Source organism: Hoplias malabaricus, chromosome Y, assembly GCF_029633855.1.
Source record: "Hoplias malabaricus isolate fHopMal1 chromosome Y, fHopMal1.hap1, whole genome shotgun sequence".
Taxonomy (NCBI): domain Eukaryota; kingdom Metazoa; phylum Chordata; class Actinopteri; order Characiformes; family Erythrinidae; genus Hoplias; species Hoplias malabaricus.
The window spans coordinates 55,288,286-55,302,591 of NC_089820.1; the positions used below are offsets into that span (position 1 = coordinate 55,288,286).

The window sequence follows — 14,306 nt, forward strand, 5'->3', positions numbered from 1 at the left end:
ATCCAGAGGCTGCCAAAAGCGGAGGTGAAGAAAACTCATCAAGCTGCCCGCTGATGCATATTTCTGGGTTTTTGCAAAAGCCAGATCAAATCTCTGGGCTTCAGAACAGCACTGAACATTAGAATTAAAATGTTAGCTCAGGACTAAGGAAGGGTGGACGACACGGGGAACTGTGATGGTTTTATATTAGTTCAACGGGCATTAAAGGAACACTATGTAAGATGTGGTAGAGATGCACTTTAATTCATATTTACAGCACTGTTCTGAAATCAAGCAGAAGAGAGATAGGGTGGTATCCTGTCTACTTACAGAAGTTACATAGTGCAGTCTCTGCAGTACTGAGCATAGGGTTATTTTCGTTTTTCTGAAGCCTGCCATGCACCTGTGCAGTATTCTACACTTTAATAAGAGTACAGTATTATTCATTCATTCATTCATTCATTGTCTGAAACCCTTATCCAGTTCAGGGCGGTGGTGGATCCAGAGCCTACCTGGAATCACTGGGCACAAGGCGGGAACACACCCTGGAGGGGGCACCAGTCCCACCTACTAACGTGTGTTTTTGGACTGTGGGAGGAACCCGGAGAACCCAGAGGAAACCCACGCAGACACAGGGAGAACACACCACACTCCTCACAGACAGTTACCCGGAGGAAACCCACGCAGACACAGGGAGAACACACCACACTCCTCACAGACAGTCACCCGGAGGAAACCCACGCAGACACAGAGAGAACACACCACACTCCTCGCAGACAGTCACCCGGAGGAAACCCACGCAGACACAGGGAGAACACACCACACTCCTCGCAGACAGTCACCCGGAGGAAACCCACGCAGACACAGGGAGAACACACCACACTCCTCACAGACAGTCACCTGGAGGAAACCCACACAGACACAGGGAGAACACACCACACTCCTCACAGACAGTCACCCGGAGGAAACCCACGCAGACACAGGGAGAACACACCACACTCCTCACAGACTGTCACCCGGAGGAAACCCACACAGACACAGGGAGAACACACCACACTCCTCACAGACAGTCACCCGGAGGAAACCCACGCAGACACAGGGAGAACACACCACACTCCTCACAGACAGTCACCCGGAGCGGGACTCGAACCCACAACCCACAACCGGAGCTGTGTGACTGCGTGTTCTGGACTCACCTCGGCAGGAGTTTCCAAAGCAGACGCTTGGTACTTCTTCATCCTCTCAAACACAGAGTGGTCGGCACAGCCCCCTTCCCTGCCGTACTTGTGAGGGTAGTCTAGGAAAGAAGTAAACACAAGGTACATCAGCATGACTTTTAACATAAAGACAGGAGCCATGAGCGGCTTAACACTTTGCTGCCATCATTTCATCATCCACTTCTTTATTCTCACTTCAAGGTTAAACAATAACCCTTAAAACGTTATTAATAAAAGTGTTATTGTTGCTACGTTCCTTATGGTGTAAAGTAACACCAGGTAGTATTTTGACCATAAAATTACAGCTTCAAAATTATGGTGATGTTTCACTGATCCTGAAATATAGAGAATAAAGCCTTTTTTGTTGTTACTCCGGTTTCAGCATTGCAGAGACTGCACTGTGTACATTTACAGGAGGGTAGGTAACCACACCCCTCCCTCCACTTTCATTTAAGAACTCTGTTGTAAAACTGAATTACAAACTCTGAGGGGAGTCCTACATTTGGAGCAAAATTCCCTACATTCCTTACATAGTGTACCTTTAAATATGAAATTGTTGTTTACATTATAGGTGAAGTCAATGAGTTTTGTATAGTATAAATATTAATTATTAACACAGGGAGAACACACCACACTCCTCACAGACAGTCACCTGGAGGAAACCCACACAGACACAGGGAAAACACACCACACTCCTCACAGAGAGTCACCCGGAGGAAACCCACACAGACACAGGGAGAACACACCACACTCCTCACAGACAGTCACCTGGAGGAAACCCACACAGACACAGAGAGAACACACCACACTCCTTACAGACAGTCACCCGGAGGAAACCCACGCAGACACAGGGAGATCACACCACACTCCTCACAGACAGTCACCCGGAGGAAACCCATGCAGACACAGGGAGAACACACCACACTCCTCACAGACTGTCACCCGGAGGAAACCCACGCAGACACAGGGAGAACACACCACACTCCTCACAGACAGTCACCCGGAGGAAACCCATGCAGACACAGGGAGAACACACCACACTCCTCACAGACAGTCACCCAGAGGAAACCCACACAGACACAGGGAGAACACACCACACCCAATATTAATTAAGCTCAAATTATATTAAAATACAGTACAGACGCAAAGCAGCTGCAGCTGAGCCTAAGCCAAGCCCAATGCCACGTGTGGGTTAGAGGAGTGTATGCCCCCAGCACTGTGGACTGTTCTCTGGGGTGTTCTCAGAGAGTTATAAGTGAGGCATAATTAAACAAAACCCAATTCCAGGCTTTTCAGGTTGTGGATTCTGCACCGGGCTCTGCGCTGCTGCTGTGTGGCTGAGGTGTAGATCCACGGAGATGGAGCTGTTGAAGAACTAACGAGAGCCCAGGGAATTATAGCACAGTATCATCTCCTCTCTCCCTCTCTCTCTTTAAGGTCAAAGCCTTGAGGCTCAGTCTGAGTGACCCAGGCCAGGCCTCAGAGCCCAAACAGCCCAAAGTTAACCAGCCCCACACCTTTACTCAAGCTAGGGCACACTGCCGATACATACGGGTAATTAAGAGATAAGTGATGAATTAGTGATCAGTGATGAGACAATATGCAAAAATGTTCTATGAGAACATCTCGGCTTGTCGACACTCTTCATCATCCACCGTGGACGTCTATATTTGGCTGTGCACACACCCCTCGTATGAGAAATGCCTGGAATGAAATGTGATGATCTGGAGCAGCTGCACATGAGCCTATGGTCAACATGTCCAACGCTGTGTCGTTCCCCTGGAGGGGATTAAAGCGGCCAACACTGGGCTAGGACTGGTCATTCATTCATTGCCTGTAACCGGATATCTAGTTCAGGGTCGCGGTGGCCCCGGAGCCTACCCGGAATCACTGGGCACAAGGCAGGAACACACCCCGGAGGGGGCGCCAGTCCTTCACAAGGCGACACACACACACTTCGAGTCGCCAATCCACCTACTGACGTGTTTCTGGACCATGGGAGGAAACCTGGAGTAAACCCATGCAGACACAGGGAGAACACACCAAACTCGTCACTACCTGCCGCCCTAGGACTTCTCAAATAAATTGAAAATTAATCAATATCTAATCAACATAATGTTCCCTATATCCATTAGATCGATTTGTCTGTTCCATGGTGTCCGTGTACAGTCCCCAACACAGTGAATGTAGTCACATGATGTAGTCACAGAAGCTGATGGTCCAGATCTAATCGCACAACATCAGAACCTGAGCTCACTAAGGCTCTTAAACCCGAATGCCATCAAATCTACGCAGATATGATCCTACAGAACTTCAACTCTGAAGTCTTTCTGGCTCAGACTTGGGTCTCTTTGTGTACCTTACACACTCTCACAGACACTCTCACTCTGACAAACAGGTGAGGACAGGAAAAGACGAAAGGGGCGAGCTATTCTAGGGCCATGTGATGCGTTCGCAGGAGGCAGAGAATGACAAATGTTGGAAAACAAGGCGACAGAAGGTGGAGGTGTGTGGCGCTGTGTAATTACTGGGGGCAGGGCGGGGAGAGGGGATGAGCTGAGAGCAGAGGGATGAGGCAGAGGAGAGAGGGATGAAGTGGAGGAGAGAGGGATGAGGCGCAGGATCAGCCGTCCCAGGACCCCTCTGTGCAGTGGGGTAGAGAAGGGAAAGTCTAATGAGCTGTCCGCAAACACACAGCATCTTTCCAACTGTCACTGACTCACCGTCGTACAACAGCTACAACACCACAACCGCACCTAGCAGGCAAAGGGCAGGATTTCAGCCCAGTGTGATGTCTGACCAGCTGCCCAGAGTCTCAGCGGGGACAGATCTGAACGGCTCTAAGATATGACTGGATTATACCGATAAATAAAATAATACAGAACAATAATGTACGTATTTATATTAATATTCCGTCTCAGTCTAGGTAATGGTCAACTGGCAGGGAGAAAGAGAGAGAAAGAAAGAGGAGAGAATGAGAGAGAAAGAGAGGGGAGAATCAGAGAGAGAGAGAAAGAGAAGAGAAAGAGAGGGGAGAATGAGTGAGAGAAAGAGGAGATATTGAGAGAGAAAGAGAAGAGAGAGAAAGTGAGGAGAGAATCAGAGAGAGAGGAGATATTGAGAGAGAGAAAGAAAAGAGAAAGAGAGGAGAGAATCAGAGAGAGAAAGGGAGAGAGAAGAGAATGAGAGAGAGAGATAGAGAGAGAGAGAGAGAGAGAGAGAGAGAAAGAGGAGAGAATGAGAGAATGAGAGAGAGAGAGAGAGAGAGAGAGAAAGAGGAGAGAATGAGAGAGAGAGAGAGAGAGAGAGAGAGAGAGAAAGAGGAGAGAATGAGAGAGAGAGAGAGGAGAGAATGAGAGAGAGAGAGAGAGAGAGAGAGAGAGAGAGATAGGAGAGAGGAGAGAAAGAGAAGAGAATGAGAGAGAGAAAGAGAAGAGAAAGAGAGGAGAGAGAGAAAGAGAGAGAGGGAAGAGAAGAGAAGATACATGTTGTTTTGGACCGACATAAATAGAGCTCAGACTAAAGTGAAATTAAACCTAGTCTTTGTGTATCTCTCTCTCTCTCTCTCTCTCTCATGCACTAACACACACACACACACACACACACACAACACTTCTTCAAAGCAGGCTTCACACTCTGTCAGCAATGTGAAAATGGAAAAGAGAAAAATGATGTCTGTTGACTGGAAAGTGTGTATGACTTGAGGTCTGTCAAAGAGCTGGAGCGTCTGACCACCAGGGGGCAGTAAGGAGACTGACACAAACACTGGGCTGAAGACACAATCCTGCACTAAATGGAAAGTAAACAGCGATTCTACACTAAAGTCCTACGAGTTTCTAAACCTACACTTACTCTGGGTTTGAGAAACTGAACAAAACTGTCACGGCCGAGGTCTAATGTGGAGTGTACATCATTAGAACAAGAAACTCGTGTATTTACAGTTATCTGCGGGCCTTCTCTAGTTTTTGGAGTGAAACAGTACACCGCAGCCAATCAGAACAGAGTATAATTACAGGTATTAGTCTTTGTAGCAGGTAGTTATTCATCACGCCGTCAGACTAAAACACACTGAAGAGGAAGACGTCTGGTGAAATGTAATATGAGCGGAAGGTTAAAACATTCAGAAATACAAAGGTGGGCAGCGCAGAGATCAAACAGAGGCATGGTCAGGAGGGAGGGGGCACTCACTGAAAGCATGGAAAGACATTCATTTGTTCTGTCAGTGCTAACAATCCTGCTGAAGAGATACAGACACACCTAAGGATGAGAATATCTCTCACACACACACACACATGTTCTGAATAAGTGTGAAACGAAAGTATGAAAACACACACACACAGGCTCTTATCTCCTCCACCCTCTCTGCCACACACTGTGTGTGTGTGTGTGTGTGTGTGTGTGGGTGTTAATCATTTCCGTACAGAGCAGTAGTTAACAGTGTGTGACCTAGTGTTCACTCCCCAGCTCCGGAAAACCATTTCTTCCTCCACCCTTACTGACTAGCATCTGTGCACTGACCGGTGTGCTCATAATGACACACACACACACACACACACACACACACACACACACACACACACACACACACACACACACACACACACACACACACACACACTTCTAATTCCAGCTTTACAGCCAGTGTAACCTGGAACTACTATTGATTTCACTGCACAATATGAGACAAGAAGGAAGCTAATGTATAGAACGTGGAATCAATATTATCAGTGATATAAAAGTGGGTGGCTGATGTTTTTATAAAATTATTTCGGTGTGTACAACAACCAAACGAGTTATAATCAACTAACGGGGAGTTAGAAAAAAGAAGAGTACATTTCAGATGTTTCTAGCACGAGAACCTGATCTGAAAACGAATTCTAACAAGGACCCGACTTACAAAGCACAACAGCAACCCCTAGAGGAGACGTCCTTAAATACGTGTGAGAAATAGCGCCCCATGTGGTGAAATTCCTCACAAAGCGTGAGTGGGTAAGTTTTAACGTGAGTGAGTGAAACTACGGATACTGGAAGCCTGTGCTAGCATTTCTCCTGCGGTGTTGCTATCAGTGTGTGAAGAGTGGAAGAAGAGGGTTGCATTGACAATCCAACACAATGGGCAGCACTTTAAACTTGTAAATAACTCATGAACGAATAAAGTTACGTTAAAACCAAGCACACCGTTGTTTTCCTTGTGAAAACCCAATAAGTTTGATGTGTCACATGACCCTCTTCCCATTGGAAAAACAAAAGTTGGATCCAAAATGGCCGACTTCAAAATGGCCGCCATTGTCACCACAATGTTTCCCCCCTCCCATATGCTAATGTACCACAAACAGGAAGTTATTATCACCAACCATTCCCATTTTAATAAGGTGTATCCATATAAATGACCCACCCTAAATATATACATATAGAGTGTGTATGAGAGTATTATTGTTAATGAGCGAGTGAGTTACAAGCCAGTTCCCTGAGGTGCTCTACATTTGAAAATGATGCACAATGAATATCAAGTATCCTCTGTATTTCCAAAGTAAAAATGGCCTCCTCACACACCGCAGAAAGAAATGCCATAAATAGGTGATCACAGGACTTCTTTGAAAAAAAGGATATTCTCGCTTTCGCCTTAAAAAAAAGCTTAAGATGTTGATTACAACATCCCAAAGTATCTTTTGTTGCACAGATCAGAGTATTTAAACCTGCAGTGCTTTTGATATCACATATAAAAGGCTAAAATATATGAAAGCGAGAGAGAGACAGAATAAATAGCTTTAAGTCCTGCTCCCACTGCTATTTCCAAGAGTATCAAGGCTTTTTTAAAAAGCATCAAAGCAAATTTCTCCCATCATTTCACGCTCATAATCTAAACTGGCTCTCTGCTTGACTATAATCACAATAACACGCGCTATGATCAGAATAATAACTCCAGATCTCAGCCTGAAAAGCACCAACGTTCACCTGGAGACCGTTACCGGGCGAGAGGGTTCCCGCTGGACTTGAGGGTTCAAACACCACAGCAGCACGAGGCTCCACCATCCCCTGAAATGAGCCTGTCTCCTCACATCTGAGCAGTGTGTGCAGATAAAATGTCTGTGTTCTATCGGTGGAATAGCTTCAGAGAGCCGTGGGGATATGGTCAAATATGTGATACTTTAGTGTTTGTGGGGATTAATCATTTAAAACAAACACAAATGAGCAGCAGGATAAATACGAATGAAAAACGATGCCACATGTCAATCGGCAGCGACGCTGATCAATTTGGGCCATCTGTCAGCTCTTATAAACCGAATAAGCCTTTCAATACTGTCCTTCAACTGCCCTCACCTCGACGACGACCTGCATGAGCAGAGAGCGGAAAAGAAGTGACATCTGTCTTCGCAGGTCTCAGAGGAAAACGAGTGGCTGGGTCATGGCAGAGGAAAGAGGGGTGGAGGGAAGTTGAAACTGTGGGTGGGAACTGGGGATGTCCAGTGTATCTCTCCTCACTACTCTGCTGCATTATAAAATACTACTGTAGCTGTGATTTTTTTTTAAAATCATGTATCATGCTGCATGGACGGCACGGTGGCACAGCAGGTAGTGTCGCAGTCACACCCAGGTGGTGGGTTCGATTCCCGCTCCGGGTGACTGTCTGTGAGGAGTGTGGTGTGTTCTCCCCGTGTCCGCGTGGGTTTCCTCCGGGTGACTGTCTGTGAGGAGTGTGGTGTGTTCTCCCCGTGTCCGCGTGGGTTTCCTCCCACAGTCCAAAAACACACGTTGGTAGGTGGATTGGCGACTCAAAAGTGTCCGTAGGTGTGCGTGTGAGTGAATGTGTGTGTGTGTGTTGCCCTGTGAAGGACTGGCACCCCCTCCAGGGTGTATTCCCGCCTTGCGCCCAATGATTCCAGGTAGGCTCTGGACCCACCACGACCCTGAACTGGATAAGGGTTACAGATAATGAATGAATGAATGAATGAATGAATGAATCATGCTGCATTTCACTGGTACTGTGTGGATCAACAATTATGTTGTATCTATGTGGGGATCAAGGAAAGTGTAGCATTCACATGCTAAAGGGATTATCACTCAGTATTAAACATTACACATGCATGTCCCATCCGTTTATCATGGTCTGTAAGCGCTTATCCGATTCAGGGTCGCGGTGGCGCCGGAGCCTACCCGGAATCACTGGGCGCAAGGCGGGAACACACCCTGTAGGGGGCGCCAGTCCTTCACAGGGCGACACACACTCACACACACACATTCGGTCCCATTAAGTCTTAATTACAAATGTGAAATGGGCTGTAAAACGTAAAATAACAGTTTGTTTTGTGATTTCTCTCTGTATAATCCTCAAAGAAATGTATATTCTGAGAACTATTGCAAAAGCACTGCCAGTGTTGGAATAAATGAACGAAGGTCATTGAAGGTCACACACACACACACTCACCGATGTCGTCCTCGTGGTAGATGACGGAGTGATAGGGGACGTCTGGGTCTTTGAGGTATCTCTCAGCCGGCTCCACGTAGTACGTGCCCTGGTGACTCTGAATGAAGCCTTCAAACTTTCCGTCCACAACAGAGCCATGTGTCATCGTTCCTTCCTCTCCTGAGGAATAAACACACACACACACACACACACACACACACAGGTTAGAGGTGAAACCCTGAGGCTGATGGATTTGGACATTGCGAGGTTTTATTTTTGCACTGAAAAGAAAGTCTTGTCTAAATGTGTTCCGACAAAAAGAGAACAGCCGAAATTTGACAATAATAAAAAATGTAAACAAATAACACAAAATTCATAGAGAAGTCTGGGTTTTCTACATAAATCCCTCGCCTAATCTCCCTTGTAGCCAGAGAAATGCTTCCACACGGCTGAAATAACTTTGCTGCGGCTCCAACGCTGAGCAGGGGACAAAGCACAAGTGCATTTTCAGATCCACTTCATCTCTGTTAAAGCCAGGCGTAAGTTTTGTCAGTTTTTTCTCTTTCGCTTGAAAATGGAAAAGCACCACTTTAGACCACTTCAGCCAAAAAATGCTTCCCTACTTTATCATTCAACACGTCCAGGAACCACCTACTTTATCAGGAACGGGCCGTCAAAGTAACTACCACTGACCGCTGCTATGCATCTTAAACATCCAGCACTTTATGATATTATCCTCTTTGCTCTCTCTTTCTCTCTGTATCTCACACACACACACACACACACAAACCTCCCCACTGTCCTCCAGATCCATCTCATTATGACCGCTTTAATGAGCTCCATAAACCCTGCTAATGTCACTGATAATCAAAGCAGGGCCGCCTATTAAAAAACAAAGGGATCACTATCTGTCCCTGTGTCTCTCTCGCTCTCTGAACTTTCTGAGCAGACGCTGGGGTTTTAAACACTTAAAAGTGGTACAGTGCAGCAGACAGAGGGGCTCAGTGAGCTGTGGCTGGACAGCGGAGAAGGCTGGGAGGACTACAGGGAGCTTCTCCGAGTGCTATATCTGCTCTCAGCTTTGTGTGACACTCTAAAAGGAAAAGGTTTTTTTAAAAAACGTACCGCCAAGAAAAGTTTAGTCCACCGACCCGTGCCAGAATGAGCCTGGGAGTCGTCTCTGAGGCCAGAGGGAGCCTACATCACCGGGTCTTAAGGTGGAAGTGTACCTTCAAATGAATGAACTAGGCCTGAGCTAGGCACACCAGAGCAAGGATGGATACACGTCTCCACTGGAAGAGGCAGAGGAGCGAGAGCTTTAGGAGAGCTGCTGGAATCCTCCCGCCGTCACCGGAGCCAATCACAAGAGCCAAGCCGCTCCAATCTCTCTCACTTTTTCCACTCCTGCATTCCAGGATGAACAGAGATCAACAGGAAACGGTGAGTGCAGGTGGAGCGTGCCAGCGGTCGGCAACAGAGATGCCATTTCAGCCAAACAATGTTGAAAAGCTCCCTGGGTCAGACCAGGCCAACAGAGTCGAACATGCTGCAGGAGAAAACAGGTCTCCTCTGTGTTTAACGGGCTGTCATTAAACGCCCCAAAGGTTATGGACAGTTTTCTGATTACTGTTCCCATTACTGAGACTCACGTGCGAATCATATCAGTAGAACATACGTTTATTAATTTAATGGGACGGTCTGGAGCAGCTGAACATGAGCCTAAGATCAGCATTTCAATGGCGAATATCAGCCAGGCGGTCATGAATCCTTTCACGGTTACGTGCGATCAATTTCCTTTAAAGGAACACTAAGTAACATCGGGTATTTTTGGTCCTGGGCTCCCCCTATGGTTGCGGAATGTAATTGATTTTTACAGCACTGTCCTGAAATCAAGAGGGGGGTGGGTTTCCTACCCTTCTACCCTTCCTATTAGACCAGTGTCTCTTTACTCCCTATTACAGCTCAGTGGAACATCACAATATTTTTGTTTTGAAAGTTGTAAAAATACTACAGAATGTCCCTTTAAATATTTTAAAGAACAAAAATAACTATATGTAAAATACAACAAAATGTGGCTGTAATTCTTTTTTAAGCCATTTCCCCTCTGTCATCACAATTCATACTCTGCTCTGTGTTCATGCACCGCTCTGTGTACATTCACCGCTCTGTGTTTATACTCTGCTCTGTGTACATGCGCCGCTCTGTGTTCAGGCGCCGCTCTGTGTTCAGGCGCCGCTCTGTGTTCAGGCGCCGCTCTGTGTACATGCGCCGCTCTGTGTACATGCGCCGCTCTGTGTACATGCGCCGCTCTGTGTACAGGCGCCGCTCTGTGTTCAGGCACCGCTCTGTGTTCAGGCACCGCTCTGTGTTCAGGCACCGCTCTGTGTTCAGGCACCGCTCTGTGTTCATGCACCGCTCTGTGTTCATGCACCGCTCTGTGTTTATACTCTGCTCTGTGTACATTCACCGCTCTGTGTTCATGCACCGCTCTGTGTTCATAAAAGCACTGTTCATATTCTGTTCCCCTCTATCATCACAATAATGGTGCTAGTCTGCATGGGAATCTATTGCCTGATATAGCTAGGGTAGTCAGTGTTCTCCTCTGGGGCATTGTGCTGTCCAGTGGCGTCAGGTTCACTGCAGTTTGAAAAGATGTGGTGGCTGGGTTCACATGGTTTGGAGGAAGCATGTGCCTGCCCTCCTCCTCCCAGGTTATTAGCACTGTGTGACACTGGGGAGAACCGACTCAGAGGGTGGAATTAGTGACAACTAATGATTAGGGATAAAAAAAATATATATGCATTGATGGCAAAGAGCTGATTAAACAGCAGAAATACACACTGCAGTGTCAGCCCTACAACACAATAATTATTTAACATCAACTAATCACCTCTGATTTATTTAAGATGTTTAACTGATTTTAACTTGATTTATTTCAACCCTGATAAGAAACTGCTGGGTAACATCATGCCTGAGGCCAAACCCCTCTCCCCACCCCCTCCTCCCTCTCCGTCTCCAGCAGCAGAATGAGCACTGAAAGATGGCAGGAACCCTGTGGCTCCACTGATGACTATCACTTCAGAATGAAAAGCCCAAAGAGTGCATGCAATTGAATTGGAGGGAGATGGTAATTTTAGGACCAGGTTTAATAGAACTGTTCCAACTGTTTGCACTTGCTATTTCAATAACACAATCAGCAGCTGGAACATGACTAACGCCTCAGCCAATCTCAGGCCATCTTAATAATGCTGCACCAGCCTGGCACTCCACCATCGCCCTACTAAAGACTCCGGGTCTGAGGCGTAAACGTGGAGAGAGGCATTCTACAGTGCTTTTACACTCCACAGACTCCATTAGAGAAGAGTGCAAAAAATACGCTGCATTATTCTCAGAGAGAGAGAGAGAGAGAGAGAAATACAGAGAAAATACAGAAAAAATAAAAAAAGGAAGAGAAATAGAGAAAGCAAAAAGGTAGAAGGAAACAACAAAAAACTAAAGAATGACAACCAGAAAGACAGACAGACACACAGATGAGGTAGAGCCTGAGGGAGAGTGTGTGTGAGGGACATAGAGAGAGAGGGAGTTAGTAAGAAAAGAGCTAGAGAAATATAGTCAGGAAAAGAGTTCAAAAAAGAGAGAAATTTAAATAAATTTCAGCTAAATATTCATGAAGAGACTCGTTTAAACTCTGCCGGTATTTCGCAAACCACATGTTTTCCTGCTTCAGTCGAAGGCTGAGTGAAAGCCAGAGTCCAAGTCATAGTCAGAATAAGATGCAGAGTCAAGAGTCAATGAGAGTCAGAGTCAGTGTCAGAGTCAGTGTGTGGTTAGATTATGAAACATATCAAAGTTGCATCAGGAATTCTGCACATCAGACACACTCATTACAGCTGAGTTAAATTGGAGTGGGATGGAGAGAAGAGGAGCGTGAGGGGGAGACAGTTTCTGAGGCGGCTCTCATTTCAACAAATGGCAAAAACAAAAGAAGAAAAGAGAAAAGAGAGAGAAGTTTCTGTGTTGGGGCTCTGAGGAGGCTCTGAGGGGACTCTTATTCTAAGGCCAGTGACTGAGAGCTGAGACTGTGCTTTAACGAGAACTTCTCACTGTTCACCTGCATCACATTAAACTGTAACTCCGCTCTGTGTTCATGCACCTCTCTGTGTGCATGCACCGCTCTGTCCGCTCTGTTTATACTCCGCTCTGTGTGCATGCACCGCTCTGTCCGCTCTGTTTATACTCCGCTCTTTGTTCATGCACCGCCCTGTGTTCATGCACCGCTCCGTATTCATGCACCGCTCTGTGTGCATGCACCGCTCTGTGTGCATGCACCGCTCTGTGTGCATTCACCGCTCTGTGTGCATTCACCGCTCTGTGTGCATTCATCGCTCTGTGTGCATTCACCACTCTGTCTGCTCTGTGTTTATACTCCGCTCAGTGTTCATGCACCGCTCTGTGTGCATGCACCGCTCTGTCTGCTCTGTGTTTATACTCTGCTCTGTGTGCATGCACCGCTCTGTCCGCTCTGTTTATACTCCGCTCTGTGTTCATGTTCCGCTCTGTGTTCATGCACCGCTCTGTGTTTATACTCCGCTCTGTGTTCATGCACCGCTCTGTCCGCTCTGTGTTCATGCACCGCTCTGTGTGCATGCACCGCTCTGTGTGCTCTGTGTTTATACTCTGCTCTGTGTTCATGCACAGCTCTGTGTGCATGCACCGCTCTGTCCGCTCTGTTTATACTCCGCTCTGTGTTCATGCACCGCTCTGTGTGCATGCACCGCTCTGTCCGCTCTGTGTTTATACTCTGCTCTGTGTTCATGCACAGCTCTGTGTGCATGCACCGCTCTGTCCGCTCTGTGTTTATACTCTGCTCTGTGTTCATTCACCGCTCTGTCCGCTCTGTTTATACTCCGCTCTGTGTTCATGCACCGCTCTGTGTGCATGCACCGCTCTGTCCGCTCTGTGTTTATACTCTGCTCTGTGTTCATGCACAGCTCTGTGTGCATGCACCGCTCTGTCCGCTCTGTTTATACTCCGCTCTGTGTTCATGTTCCGCTCTGTGTTCATGCACCGCTCTGTGTTTATACTCCGCTCTGTGTTCATGCACCGCTCTGTCCGCTCTGTGTTCATGCACCGCTCTGTGTGCATGCACCGCTCTGTGTGCTCTGTGTTTATACTCTGCTCTGTGTTCATGCACAGCTCTGTGTGCATGCACCGCTCTGTCCGCTCTGTTTATACTCCGCTCTGTGTTCATGCACCGCTCTGTGTGCATGCACCGCTCTGTCCGCTCTGTGTTTATACTCTGCTCTGTGTTCATGCACAGCTCTGTGTGCATGCACCGCTCTGTCCGCTCTGTGTTTATACTCTGCTCTGTGTTCATTCACCGCTCTGTCCGCTCTGTTTATACTCCGCTTTGTGTTCATGCACCGCTCTGTGTGCATGCACCGCTCTGTCCGCTCTGTGTTTATACTCCGCTCTGTGTTCATGCACCGCTCTGTGTTTATACTCCGCTCTGTGTTCATGCACCGCTCTGTTTATACTCCGCTCTGTGTGCATGCACCGCTCTGTGTTTATACTCCGCTCTGTGTTCATGCACCGCTCTGTGCGCATGCACCGCTCTGTGTTTATACTCCGCTTCGTGTTTATACTCTGCTTCGTGTTCATGCAACGCTCCGTGTTCATACTCCGCTCTGTGTTCATGCACCGCT

General features: G+C 47.1%; 1 protein-coding gene across 1 annotated transcript in view; it reads right to left on the minus strand.

Moving 5' to 3' along the window:
* The window catches only part of LOC136677611 (disintegrin and metalloproteinase domain-containing protein 10-like), a 97,754-nt gene that overhangs the window by 16,866 nt on the left and 66,582 nt on the right, over window positions 1-14,306 (minus strand). Inside the window, exons 4-5 of the mRNA XM_066655176.1 lie at window positions 8,623-8,781; window positions 1,176-1,276 (exon numbers count right to left, since the gene is read on the minus strand). Coding sequence (XP_066511273.1) covers window positions 1,176-1,276; window positions 8,623-8,781 — 260 coding nt within the window. The remainder of the gene's footprint in view (window positions 1-1,175; window positions 1,277-8,622; window positions 8,782-14,306) is intronic.